Genomic DNA, 14,086 nt, shown 5'->3' with positions numbered 1-14,086 from the left:
TATCCTCTTTTTGCATATGACATGTGCAAAAATGCTTCCAGGCTGCTTCCTGATGTGGTTAAGCTGAATTTACCGCAAGAACTTACAACCTAAAATCTTTTTTTCACTAAGAACAACGTACCGATCCATCGTCTTGTTACAGCTTCTATTTTCCCATATACTTCATGTCCATATGTCGGCCCAGCTTAGGCATGGCAGGAAAATACACTGACAGAGCAACTCGTTTACAATTCACACCAATCAGAAACGAAAATATGGGTAAGGAGGCGGGGTTCTTGGAAACGCTGTTGTCACAGGAGGACAAGAAAGGACAGAGAAAAGTGGGAAGGAAGTGTGCGTTCCACAGAAGAAAGTAGGAAGACTGCGTTCCACAGAAGAAAGTAGGAAGGCTGCGTTCCACAAGCAACTTGAAAAGGACTAATAAACAGGAAGAACTTGAAATAGGAGCGCCCTCTACCGGAATGCTCTTCTGGACCTCTTCATATTTTTGGATAACATCAAATGTATCATAGCAAAAGTGTTCTATAAACCCGTGGTGTATTAGTTCTCCTGGTCGCAGAAAACTGCAGCGGCCGGGGGTATTTCTATAATAGCACTGTAGAATGAAAAAGCTGGCTTTTTGTTTAGGTTGGTTGGCTTTTTACTCTACTGCGCATGTGCTGGCCCAGAAGAGAACCAGAAGAAGCGGAAGACGATTGTGTTTCCCAGGATGGTGTAGTTTTTAGCAGCCAAGAGCCCCATTCACTTCCTAGTGATTTCCCCTTTTCATCTCTTATTACTAATGTGCACCTAATACAAGAAGTTTGCATGTGAAACATCTGTGTTTGTTACTAGATAGCCAGTTTCTAGATACTTGTTTCTTTATATCTCCAATCCTGTCCTCTTTGGTATACTGTGGATCAAAAATAAATTATTGCTAGAACATGAAATGTATGCTAGGACATTAAAAGTACTGTTTAATGAAACAAGAAAATGCACTTACAAACTTGTCAAAGAGCAGCCATTAAAAATTCTGGCCTCGCATTTTTTGACAGTGACTTTGGTATGATTTTTGGACCATGTGTGGGTTCCGATTAATTGTACTAACAATTTTCCTGGTGATCGGCCATTTAGACAGGTTAAAAAAGTTTGTCAGTTAATAACTTTGCATGAATTGACTACCTAATGATATACCTCACTACTGTTTCTGGGAAATAACAGAAATGACCAGAACACTGATTTGTTACTTTTCCAACTTTAGTCCTATAATTTAAATATGAATGTTGCTATCAGAATGTTAGTTGTATAACAAATAAAGTATGATGGTGTATAGCCAGCTTTATCACGTTTGATGTGGTTGCCAAAGAAGCAGATCTTTCCCCACCATGCCAACCTTGAGATGGATGATATCTTATAGTTTGGCCCTTGGACCAAATGATCAGATCACAGTGACAGTATGTAGGTTGTTGAGACAAGGGCCGTATCAACAGGCTGATGTGCTTAAAGTGATACTGACACTAAAAAAAAACATCTGCAAAATATATATATGTGTAGGGGTTTACCAAAAATGGGCCCTTAGGACAGGAACCCCTAGGACAGGCCACAGGGTGGTGCTGGGAAACAGGGACACTGGGATGACTGGGTTGTTAAACAGTTAATAGGGTGTATACCTGCAGTTCGGGTTATGGCCACAGGGTGGTGCATAGGCCCATATAAGGGGATGCAGCCATGTGCTGAGAGTCAGACATTTTAGCCCAGGGGCGGCTCAGGTAGTGTGCTCCCCTGGCACAGTTTAGATAGTAGTTCTATAATAGGTCGCTCTAGGAGTGATATGTAGGACACCAGGAGTTTAGAATGGGCGGACATTGCCCCTCCAGGAGTGGAAGTGAGGTTAAGACCTCCCGGCATTACATCAGCCGGAGTGCAGGGCCATAAGTGGTTAGGTAGGTGGACAAGGTCACCGCTAGCCCAGGAGGCTGTATCTGAGGGGGCTTAGGCGTGAGTACCGGGGTGGGCTGCCTGTGGTGATGCTGCCTAGCGCGAGTACCGGGAAGGGCCCCAAGAGGGGGTGCCTTCTGGCGTGAGTACCGGGGAGATCACCTAGAAGGAGACACTTGGCGTGAGTACCGTGAGTTGCCCAACAGGAGAAAGCTCTCAATGAGTAGTGAGGAGGTAAAGCCCTGCATTACTGTATGAAATGATATGTGCCACTCCTGGAGAGGTCCTGCCCTAATAAACCAAGTCAATCTTCTGCATCAAATCAGTTGTGTATCTGACTATTTCCTGCACAGGGATCACCTACCTGCCGGTAAGCTACTACCCCAGGGAGGGGCAAGGTACTGGGGGCTGTGTGTGGATCCCAAGCAGCGGTACTAGAGACTGTTAAGTTCCCAGGGGGTGGATTATAGTTCCACAACACCATCCCTGGGTGGAGGCACGCCGTTAAGGGAGAAATCCTTATTAACCCCCATAGTAAGCGGGGGCTCAGGACTCCTGTAGCGCCAAGAATAAGTAATCAGCAGGTAGCAGCACAGAATAACCAAAAGTGGGCTACATATGTATAATAAAAATTACCTATTGGTCACATTGATAATTTATTGCTGATTGGGCTGCTTCTGTAAGTAATTTTTACTTGAAGTTCCTAAACCTGACTGTTTTGCAAGCCTGACTGTCCTTTGTCTACCTATCAGTTATAGCTTCTAATGCTAACGAACTTCTGTTTCACAAATATGGCTGCTCCCTCATAGAGGAACATAGGGGATCAGATAGGATATGTAAAAGCATCAGGCAAATACTACTTATGGGAAAAATATTATTATGCAAATACAATTTTATCATAGATGTAAAAAAAAAAAAAAAGGTTTTATTTTAGGAGCTGGTATCTCTTTAAACCTGCCTCATTGACATCCAACCTATTTTCAGCCAGATATTGGCCCATTCAAAAGACCCCATACACATGCTGATAAGCTGCTGACGCAGTCCATCAGCAGCTTTTATCGGCCTCTGTATGGCCATCTTAAAGGAACAGTGACACCAAAAAAAGTGTTTAAAGTAATTAAAATATAATGCTCTGTTGCCCTGAACTGGTAAAGTGGGTGTGTTTGCTTCAGGAACACTACTATAGTTTATATAAATAAACTGATGTGTAGCCATGGGGGAAGCTATTCAAGCCGATAAAAGGAAAATATGCACAGGTTACAGAGCAAATAGATAAAAGATACATTCTGTACAATACAAGGGTGTTTTATCTGCTATGTAACCTGTGCCTTTTCTCCTTTTGAATGGGTGTCCCCATCAAAACACAGCAGGGTACTTACATAAACTATAGTAGACTTTCTGAAGCAAACACACAACTTTTACCAGTGCAGGGCAACAGTACCTTATAATCTAATTACTTCCATACAAGGATGCAAAATTTTGTGAGCACCCTTATGCAATTGTATACTAAATTATAAATGCAGTTAACAAAAAAAAAAAAAAAAAAAAAATATATATATATATATATATATATATATATATATATATATATATATATGTATATGTGTGTATTTTTTTTTTTTTCTTGTATAGCACTTGCCTTAAGAAGAGCACTAGGGCCACTAAAAAAAAAAAATTCTGGTAAATTATGTCTTTTAAAATCATAATTATGACTTTAAAAAGTCAAAATTATGACTGACTTTTAATCTCATAATTTTGACTTTAAAAGTCATAATTCACCAGAATTTTATTTTTTTTGGTTGCCCTAGTGCTCTTCCATTCTTGACAGACCCAATGTTTGTCTTGAAAATGTAAAAATGTTGCTAACAAATATATTATGTTGCGCGATGAGACAAAATGTACAATGTAATTCCTACTACATGTAAATGTAGGTCTTAATATAGGATGGCCAAATTTAGTTTACTCCTATAAGGCACTCTGTAGATTCTGACTGCAACCAGTAGCTGGAGCCACCATTATAAGACATTAATAGTACTCATGGAAGTGGTGCAAACTTCTACATATTACTGAACTCTACAGATTTTTAATATTATGTTAAGACTCTTGTTAACAGTATAAAACAAAGATTGGTTTCTGAAATAAGACACCCTACCTGCTTCTGTGTGTATTCCCAATTAAAGTACATTTGACAAAATAAGCACACTAGATTTTTATAAATGGTTTATTACAAAAATGTTGTAAACATTACCATCTTTAATAATTCTTCTACAGGCAAATATTGGAAAATACATTTTTTATTTACAACTATTCACAATTGTTTTGGGTAAATTACAAATGAAAACTGATAATTCAGCAGTGTTATAGTCTGCAAAATGTTGCTCATTGTAATTTGACTTAAAGCTGGCACTCTCTTGGAAAAAAACGAAATAAATTTTCACCGAAACCTAAACTTACAAAGCTTATGTATAAAGCAGGGGATCTCATCTATTAATATCCTTTACAAAGTAAAGCACTGCAAAATACTTTTACTTTCTGTATATTTTCTCTTGCTTACCTACAGGATTTTCCATCTTTGCATATCAAAACAAATATGCAGAAGGAATATATTTATGCACTCTGATAAAAACACCTTTCATTAACATTTCAAATGTTTGCATACATTATAATAAACAAAAATTACATTATCAAAAATAAAAAGTCTATTGGAAATATATGACAAACATTTCCTAAAAACTATATTGTATGGAGCTAGCCTAGAGTCATAAGATGATACCGTACCACTTGAAAAACACATCCAGAATGTTTTCATGGTCCTTTCCCTTTTTCCAGAATCTGGCTAAGCTGCATATTTTCAGAGTTTTTTTTGTTTTTTTTAACTGCTTAACCAAAACCCAGGTGGAAAATACTAACATGTTATTCTCTTATGCATTAAAGAACATCAAGACACAGTTTATAAAGACAACCATTTCAAAAGTCATAGTAAGTAAAATAGTAATTGAACTAAACTGTACAAAAGATCAGATCAAGGTAAGGCACAAGTTTTGCCAATAATGAAATAGCTGTGGTTTAAAATAGCATTTATGTGGAGAAATATCACATATTAGTGTTTAATCAAGAGTCGTCAACTATTACCCACAACTATAAGTGCTTGCTGAATGTGGCAAACATACAAAAAAAGTGAATTTGCATCTCCAGGACATCATAATGTTCATCACAGAGCTTTCCAGTCAATAGGCTTTTTTCCCAGTCCCTGAAGGTAGGCATTTGTTTTGGAGAAATGACAACAGCCAAAAAAGCCTCTGTGGGCTGAGAGGGGAGAAGGGTGCACAGTTTGGAGAACAAGGTGCCTCTTCTGCAAAAGACAAACAGTGAATATTTAAGTATATAGACTATAGCTGAAAAACTGGCATGTTAAATAATTAAAAAATAATTAGAAATAGTTTTCTTTTCTTAAAGTTGACCTGCCACCCAGGCATAAAAAGCTGTATAATAAAAGCCTTTTCAAATGAAACTTAAAACCCAAACTCATTTTTATTGACACATCCATAACCATTATAAAAGCATTTAAAAATCCCAGCATTTAATTATATATTGCCTGCCCCCCCTCTATACATTAGTCATAGAGGTGGGGTAGACAGTTAATTTTCAATTCAGAACGTCTTACATATTGATGCACTCCCCACATTCCCCCTTCATCCTCACCATCTACTTTTGTAACTAATATATGGACATGGGAATCAGGTCCCCCATACTGGCACAAAAACAAGATTTTTGCAGGATGCAAAGCTTGCCTTAAGGGTAAGAGCCCACGGAGTGAGTTATTGCCCATGATCTCCGAAGCGATGCAAAGGACTTTCCACCGGCGGACTTCTATTGGTGCCAGTGGAAAGCCTTTTTGTAGCGGTTACTCACCCACAATAGCAGAGATTTATCGTGGGTGAGTAACTAGCTCCGTGGGTTCTTACAGTACCCACAATATGGAGCCTGCCTGCTTGCTGCAATTGTGAATTCCAAGGCTGAAGAAAAAAAGATAATAATTTCTATAGTGTACGTGAAGTTTATTTTGCTTGAGAAACAATAGAAAACAACTTTCTCAGAGTGACAGGTCCCCTTTAAAGGAGAACACTGGACTGTTAGGGAAACAGCCAGCAATGTGTATTTTGGTTGTTATGCATTAGCTTGGGGGGGCCCTAATAATCTTATTTTAACTTGACTTCACTGACAATGTAACAGTACAAAAAGCTGTGTAGGAAAAAAAGAACATTCAGGAACCCAAGCTCCCGCCCTCCCTTTTGAAGACTGCAGCTGACTGATAGCAGGGGGCCTGGTTAATCCAAATAAGTGTATTACAGCTGGGCCCCTTAAAGACCCAAAAACCCACCAGGCCTGGGACAACTGTCCCCCATGCCCTGTGATGGTGGCCCTGGTTTCAATATGTCTGTAAAATATATATATGGAAGTTTATATGCTGTCTATGCACCTTTCTACATAAGCCCAACTGAATGTGCTCACGTCATACTTTCCCTTTGAAAATTTGTTACAGTAGTGACAACCAGCTAAACGGAATAAGACAAGAGAAGTACAGTATACTATGATGTTAGTACAAGCATTATTTAAGAGTTTAAACTAGTGCTCAAATTTAATTTTTTGTTTCCTTACTCTGTCAATATTGCTGCCTTTCTTCTGAGCATAAGCTCCCCACAACATGAAAACCAAACCATGCATGTTTTTGTTTAGCCAGGACACCACAGAGTCTGTGAACTGTTCCCATCCACAGTCCTTGTGAGAGTTTGCATTATGAGCTCGGACTGTCAGTACAGCATTGAGGAGGAGGACTCCTAACAGAGTGAAGAGAAAGGACATTAAGGGGCTGATTTACTAAGACACGATTTCGAATTGGAAAAATTTCGATTGGAAACTAACATTTTGCGACTTTTTCGTATTTTTTGCGATTTTTTCGGCGTCTTTACGATTTTTGCGTAAAAACGCGAGTTTTTCGGCGTCTTTACGAAAGTTGCGCAAAGTCGCGATTTTTTCGTAGCGTTAACACTTGCGCGCAAAGTCGCGCCTTTTTCGTAGCGTTAAAACTTAAAAGGTGCGACGTTTCGCGCAAGTTTTAACGCTACGAAAAAATCGCGACTTTGCGCAACTTTTGTAATGACGCCGAAAAACTCGCGTTTTTACGCAAAAATCGTAAAGACGCCGAAAAACTCGCGTTTTTACGCAAAAATCGTAAAGACGCCGAAAAAAACGCAAAATTACCGATCATTACGAAAAAAACGCAATCGGACGCATTCGGCCCGTTCGTGGGTTAGTAAATGTGCCCCTAAGTATAGTTAATAGTAATACTTCTCAATATTGTAATAATGTAGTATTTCCTGCACACAAAAACGGTAGCATAAGAAGGAAAAAAAAAAAGACAGCCACATCATTTCAAAATTGGTATTAAGTTTTTAGATGGTAACATACTTTAGTAAATATTGTGAATAAGCTTACTCAGCAAATATTTTTGTGGATGTGATCATAGGTGAAAACACTTTTTGCCACTTGGCAGCTTACTGTGGTCAGTATATGGGACCTTTCCAACAGCCTGTTCACCCAGTGAAACAGACATAGGTCCGCTCATTTGATGACCACCTCACCAAATGTGCATTTCTTTCAGGGTATGCCCATCTTAAATCTCCATAATATCTTTCCCACCCGCCATCAGGGCAAAAAGCTACCCAACATCTGTGCACAGACCCAAAGCTGTAGCATCCACTAGGGTTGTGGTCCCAACAGAATTTCACCTGGTATCCCAGTGGGACAGTATGATCTTGAATCTTTTGGGATGGATTGAGTATTCAGCCAAATCCTAATTGTGGATTCAATGCATTTAAACAAGTGATTGTGGTGGTATTTTATATTTTCTCTAATCTCTAATCTCAGGGGAAGGGACACAGATTATATAGCAAGTCAGTTCTTAAATTCTAAAAATAAACATTTTGGTTATCTATTCAAGATAGGAGTTTTGGAAATGTTTCCTTACTAATAACAATGTGTCTATTAATAAACATGCAGGCAATTTTCACAGTTCTCACCTTGCTTGGCCCAGCCTGTCAGATCACCATGCCCTGGGTGTGAAAATCCTTCAATATCAGTTTCCAGTTCTTTGTACATATTCACTAAGCTGAAACAACATTTCACGTAAAGATCACAAATGTTTTAATTTTTTTTGGTGTGTTGGTAACCATTTAATTTTATAATGCATGAACCTGCACTTGCAGAAACAGGCAGCAAGTTATTATTGTCATTTCAGGAAGCTTCTGCCTTAGCAATTCAGTTCCTATTTCCAGGTTGTATATGACACAGCATCTGCTATTTCTCCAGCTGCACGCACATGATTTCTGAGCTAGGTTTGATAAGCAAAAATGTGTAAAACCTGCACCAGCCTTAAGATAACCTGCTTTATGGAAGGGTATGGTAACATTTGTGGTGTCAGGATCCATTGCCTCTCACTATACACAATGTATTTGGATGTTGGTACCCCATCTGCCTCTTGGAAGTCACTGTAGCATTATTTACAAGTGTATATATAGTCTTTACTGTACAAAATGATTCAAATGTCCTAAATCATATGAGGCAGTTTTTGACAGCATATTTTAGTGGCAGACAAAAATCAGAAACCACCCAAGCTGCTTTCTATTGCAGTAAATTAAAAACTGCCTGCACACCAAGTACAGGCAGCCCTCAGCCCCTCCCCACTGAAGGTCAGTGGCAGCTAAAATACCCTATTACCATGCCTAATAATATCAAATAAAAAGCGCATAAGGAGCAGTAAAAGGCAGACTCCCAACGGTTATCACTCCACATCTGTGCTAAAGGTAGTGTTTTCGCCACTTGAAAAATTATGCCAGCTGAGGAAAACCCAATCCACTGCCTTCTTCCCAGTGGTTTCAAATGCAGTGGCAGACACAGCATTCACCTTTTAGCACACACATGCAGTCCAGATTTCATCATGAAAACACTAATGTATGTGTGAAACCATACTCACCCCAGGTGAGTAAACATAACTTTGCTTGGGACCTTCCCTGTGCCATTTAAATCATGTACGAAGAAATAAAAAGCATACCTTGGAGGAGGGGGGACTGGTTTCTTAACGCTAAAGCAAAGTCCATGTGCTTGATTTGGTCCATGATAAGGATCTTGACCCAAAATGACAACCTTCACCTAGACAAAGAGAATAATATTTATACTGCACGAATATATAATATAGTTATACCTGTAAAGGAGAACATTATAAAGGCACAGATCTGTCAAGTCTCCCGTTTGAATCAGGAGTGTCACTGAAGGTCCTTAAGAGCTCCCGAATGCTCACTGAGCAGGCGTGATAATGTCACACCCATTGTGCAATGACATCAAACAACAAAATGTGCGCTCTGCACACCACAATGATCCCCCAGGAGACAGCCTCCTGGGGTCGACAGCTCTGTAAGGCAAAGACACATTGGGCGATTTGTAGCTGACCGACTTTTAAAAAAGTCGGTCACAGCGACTAATAGCGGCAACTTTGCCGCCATAGGGTAATGTATAAGACACTGATCGCACACAGTCTTTTTAAAAAGTAGTGCTGACTAATTGCTGTGTGTGTCTTTGCCGTAAGGCAGCATATCTGTGGAGATAAGTGTCGAACCTTAACACCAGAACAGAGCACACTGTACTCTTTATGTAATAATGACACAGTCTAAGCTTTTACATAATATGACTCATCTATTAAGTAGGGAGGCACCGAATCCGGGATTCTGCCTTTTTAGTCAGGATTCGGACTCGGTTGAATCCACACTCCTGTCCGAACCAAGTCTGAATCCTTAAAATTACATGACTTTTTGTCATGTAAACACAGAAGTTGAAAATATTTGACCCTTTTGTAGCCTAATTTTCATATGGTAATTAGAGTTCGGATTCGGTTTGGTATTTGGTGGAGTCTCTCAATGAAATCGGGGTTCGGCCGAAATAAAAAAAAAAAAGTGGATTTGGTGCATCCCTACTATTAAGCCAGTGGCACACATGGTGTTTTGTTTAGCTGGCGCTTGGCAGATAACAGCTGTTGGCAATGGACAAGAAGCCCCTAACCCCTTGTCAGACCTGATGATTGTAGTTTCATTTTGGCATCTCTGCATGTCAAAAAGTAAGTTGTAAGGTGAATTTCAGAATTGTTATAAAAATCTCTGTACTCCAAACTGCAAAACTTTGCTAAATACAAAGACATATACTCCTGTCAAAATTTGTTTCTAGAAGATGGAATGGAAAAAAATGTGACTGGCCTGCAGACCCCTGTCTTCAACCCAACTGAACACCTGTGGGATAAACTGGACCTCTGATGATAGCTGGGCTTGATCCCCAACAACAGTACCCAACCACTTATGTGCAAATGAAAGCAAACCCCACCAACAACCACAGGAAAGATGTCCCCGAAGAGTAGAAGGTTAAGACTGACTGTCCAGCAAAGAGAGGAACAATATCATCCCTTGGTTCTGATATGAGATGTCAAACAGACTGGTGTCAACATACTTCTGGCTATATTGTGTAGGCGTATAATCCTGCCCCACTTACATCTTTGATGTCAACCATTTGTGTCCAGGTGAATACCTCTTCTGGGGGTGGATAAACTGTGTATTTCTTTCTCTCTTCTGCAACAAAATTCGATAGCTGAAAGATAACGTATTGCTTTTTAAAATTCATTATCTGGAACTAGCCACCACCTTCCAGGGATCTTTGTCTATTTCAGTTTAAGCTAAAGCTTATAGAACCCCTTGGTGACCTGTCATGTGGCTCACTAAAATGTGTTTAATATTAAAAAAAAAAAAAATGTACTACATACTTTTAAGTGACTTGTATAAAACACTCATCCTGTACATATATAATAAAACCGGGCCTCAGATCAGCCCCTGTGGGATTGATTTCCCCTAACACTGCACCTGGGTTTCTTTAATAGAGTATATAGGGTGCATCTCCTTCAACAAATAAAGTAGTCTGATTTTACACTTCCAGCACTCAGGTCAAATGGGAAACAAACATGCAGGCCCAAACTGGAAATATGTGAATTCTTGCAAGTGCAAAAGGGGCTTCTGCCACATGCCATAGACAGTCACTATATTGGGGTGCTGGGGAGGCTGTACTTGCCTCTGTGTAGTTGAAATGCCTTTGCCAGGGCCTATAGTGAACCCCAGATCGTACCTGGCTGGATGGCCATAGGTTCATAGATTAGAAGAGACCTAACAGCCCTAAGTTTAGGATTATTGAAGCTCATATAAACAATGCTATATCCTTTCATAGGCCGCCATGTGTCTTATTTAGGCTTTACCTTAACAAAGTAGGGCTTAGCAAACTCTGCCAGCAGCGCCTGTTTCCAGCTCTGCCCCAGCCCCTCAGGCACATGCCGCGCCGCTAGTTTCTGCAGAGCAGCCGCCTTGTTTCTCTGAATGCGCTCCAGCTGCTCGGGGCTGAGGGGCGGAGACACGGCAGGGGGGATTTCATTTTCGTCGGACTGACGGCTCTTTTTCACAGGTGTGATCTGTGGAACAAACGCACAAAGAGCGCGGGTAAGAATGACAGCACTACAGCGTTTATCGCTAAAGAGACCGCCGGACACCCTGGCCCTTATTGTGCGTGCGATAATCATGGCGGTCATCACTTGGTAAAAACCAGCACGCTAAACCGCTTTTAGTTCAATTTCATCCTGGTCTGATCAGTGTCTCCGATTAAACATATAATGAGATTCCATTACACGGACACCAGTCAGGTATTGGCCGCCAGTGCCATGGGACTAAGGCCCCGCCCACATCCGGACACTACATCCACCATGCTGACTTTTCGCGGCAAAAATATTCACGCCCATAAACAGTTCCTGCTCTCCTATTGGCTATCGGGTTTGAGGTCTGTAGTTTCCCCGAAAGCTTTCCAAGGATGCTGGGAGCTGTAGTGGAACTAGAGTTGAAAAGGCGATTGGAGATCACTGAGTGATATACTGGGAGCAACTCCCTTGCAGTAACATGATTGGTCAGTACTTATACGATTATTGAACTCTTCAAAATCTACATTTGATCTAACCAGTGGGTATGCTATCTATTCCTTAACTACAATTCCCAGCATTCTCGGTCAGCTCCTAGCCTTTTATGTTATATCCCTAAAATTTCCCACGGTCGTGTCTATCCTACTGATGCATATATACCCATTCCCGACTATTGTCCCTCACCTCTCCCTTGTATGGCCCTTCTTCTCCCAAAGCTTCGGGTGCAGCTCTTTTCTTTGCTGCAGGCCCGAAAAACGAGTTAATGGTTCTCTGGCCGATCATAGCGCCCCTGGAGAAGCCTGGAATTATGACGCCGGCACCGATTCGCTGTTTAGTCCTTATGCTGCAGACTACGCTCGTTTGGCGCCAACTTTCAGAGAGTACCGGCAGTTTAGGAAAGGGGAGGAGCCAGAACATTACTGACATGTTGGGCCGGCAAATGGGATGGCTCATTTCTCTTTGGTGTCATTCTCCTCAGGGAATTGTTAGTAGTAAATGTAGTGGCAGTGGCGGGCTCTTTCAGATGGGGTAAATGTTAGTTATATCCTTAATGAACTGTAGACTTTAACTTGTTCAAATTCACTTCTATAGAAATAGTGTTACAATAGTCACCATCTTTCTTTGTACTTACTGCACATTTGCACCTAGGCAGTAACCCCTGGCAGCCAGTCAGTGATTACCTTTGTTTGTAATTGGTAGATTTACAGAAAATACCTTCATTAAACGGGACCTGTCCCCCACACCTAAGAAGCTGTATAATTAAAGTCCTTATAAAATTAAACATAAACCCAAATTATTTTTTTTAATTACATCATCCAAACCTGTTATAAATGTATTTGACAATCTGAGCTGTGTGGCATAGAGACAAGGAAGGCAATATATGATTGACAGCTCAGATTTGTAATTACATTTACCTTAACTTTCCATTCAGCACCTCCTAGATATCACCTAGATGGCAAATGCATAAGATTTTGGGGGGATACAAAGCTTCCCTTAGTAACAGTGTTCACAAAATGGCGGCTGGCTGCATACTTCCAACATTTGAAAAATGAAAAGAGGGCCAAAAAGATTTTGCGCGCACAGCGCGGCAAATTTTTTTTTGACCATGCCCCTTTTGTGGTCACACCCCAATTACCACACCCCATTTTTAAAAAAATACTCCTTTTATATAGATCAAATGGCGGGAGCAGACGAAAATGTGCTATACCCTCATACTGAACGACCTAAGGAAAACAATATAGCAACTCCTACATTAAAATACAAATATAGAGAGAAGGAGAGAAGTTATATGTGAGTTCTAACTATCTACCAGTTTTGCCCCCCCCCATACACTGTAGCCCCCCCATACACTGTAGCCCCCCCATACACTGTGTCCCCCATACACAGTAGCCCCCCATACACAGTACCTCCCATAGGCGCTTCGTCTGCGGCTTCGTTATGCCTCTCCTTGTGCTGCGCGACAGGCCCTTTTATAAGGTTGCGCGCCGTGCGTAATGACGTCACACCCACAGGCACAACCTTATAAAAGGGCCTGTCGCGCAGCACAAGGAGAGGCATAACGAAGCCGCAGAAGAAGCATGAACATCCGGCTCCAGCCAGCGCATCCCGCTGTGCTGGATAGTTCCATGAATGTCCTGCAATGCGAAAAGCGGGACAGTTGGGGGGGTATGTGGCTGTGACTGTAAATTCCAAGACTGAAGGAAAAAGAAATGAAACAATTTATATAGTGTAAGTAAAGTTTATTTTGCACTACTAACATGATAGCAAAGGATTTGAAATTATTTCTTATGGTGACCGGTCCCCTTTAAAGTCTCAGAAATGCACCTGAATTACCAAAAATCTGCAGAGAGTTGTATCTAGTTTTTTTTTTGGTGGCACTGGAAAATGAATGTGTGAAATAATAAATGCAAGAAGTAAAAAAAAAAAAACGCAGGAAAGTGTAGTCACCAGCAAGTAGGGTTGTCACCAAATTATCTTACCAGCTGGGCTGTGGTGTGTAGGCAGGTGTGACACAAGGGGACGGTGTTGTGCCATAAAGGGCTGGGGTGATAACATATTCAGCAAACCATGGTGCTTAAGTAGGCAGGCCAGGGTCACAGCAAAAGGGTATTATAAATT

The 14,086-nt window shown here is 40.7% G+C and overlaps 3 protein-coding genes across 5 annotated transcripts in view; 1 reads left to right on the top strand and 2 right to left on the bottom strand.

The window, feature by feature from the left end:
- acacb (acetyl-CoA carboxylase beta) overlaps positions 1-345 on the bottom strand; it is a 66,825-nt gene extending 66,480 nt beyond the window's left edge. Inside the window, exon 1 of one of the 2 annotated variants that reach the window (XM_012957141.3) lies at positions 122-345. The gene's annotated coding sequence lies outside the window, so the exon portion shown is untranslated. 2 annotated transcript variants of the gene reach the window in all.
- Positions 346-4,124: 3,779 nt separating this feature from the next.
- On the bottom strand, positions 4,125-12,416 carry ung (uracil DNA glycosylase). The gene is given in 7 exon segments (NM_001016580.2): positions 4,125-5,269; positions 6,577-6,755; positions 7,998-8,086; positions 9,029-9,126; positions 10,510-10,605; positions 11,261-11,470; positions 12,152-12,416. Coding segments are annotated over 7 exon segments (912 nt in total). The 5' UTR covers positions 12,251-12,416; the 3' UTR covers positions 4,125-5,128.
- Positions 11,480-14,086, top strand: part of alkbh2 (alkB homolog 2, alpha-ketoglutarate-dependent dioxygenase) — a 6,283-nt gene continuing 3,676 nt past the window's right edge. The window contains exon 1 of one of the 2 annotated variants that reach the window (XM_002932061.5): positions 11,480-11,955. The gene's annotated coding sequence lies outside the window, so the exon portion shown is untranslated. Of the gene's footprint in view, positions 12,013-14,086 lie in introns of both variants that reach the window. The other variant, XM_018089948.2, reaches the window with a different exon arrangement.

Source organism: Xenopus tropicalis, chromosome 1 (assembly GCF_000004195.4).
Source record: "Xenopus tropicalis strain Nigerian chromosome 1, UCB_Xtro_10.0, whole genome shotgun sequence".
Taxonomy (NCBI): Eukaryota; Metazoa; Chordata; class Amphibia; order Anura; family Pipidae; genus Xenopus; species Xenopus tropicalis.
This window is presented reverse-complemented; position numbering and strand designations above follow the sequence as displayed.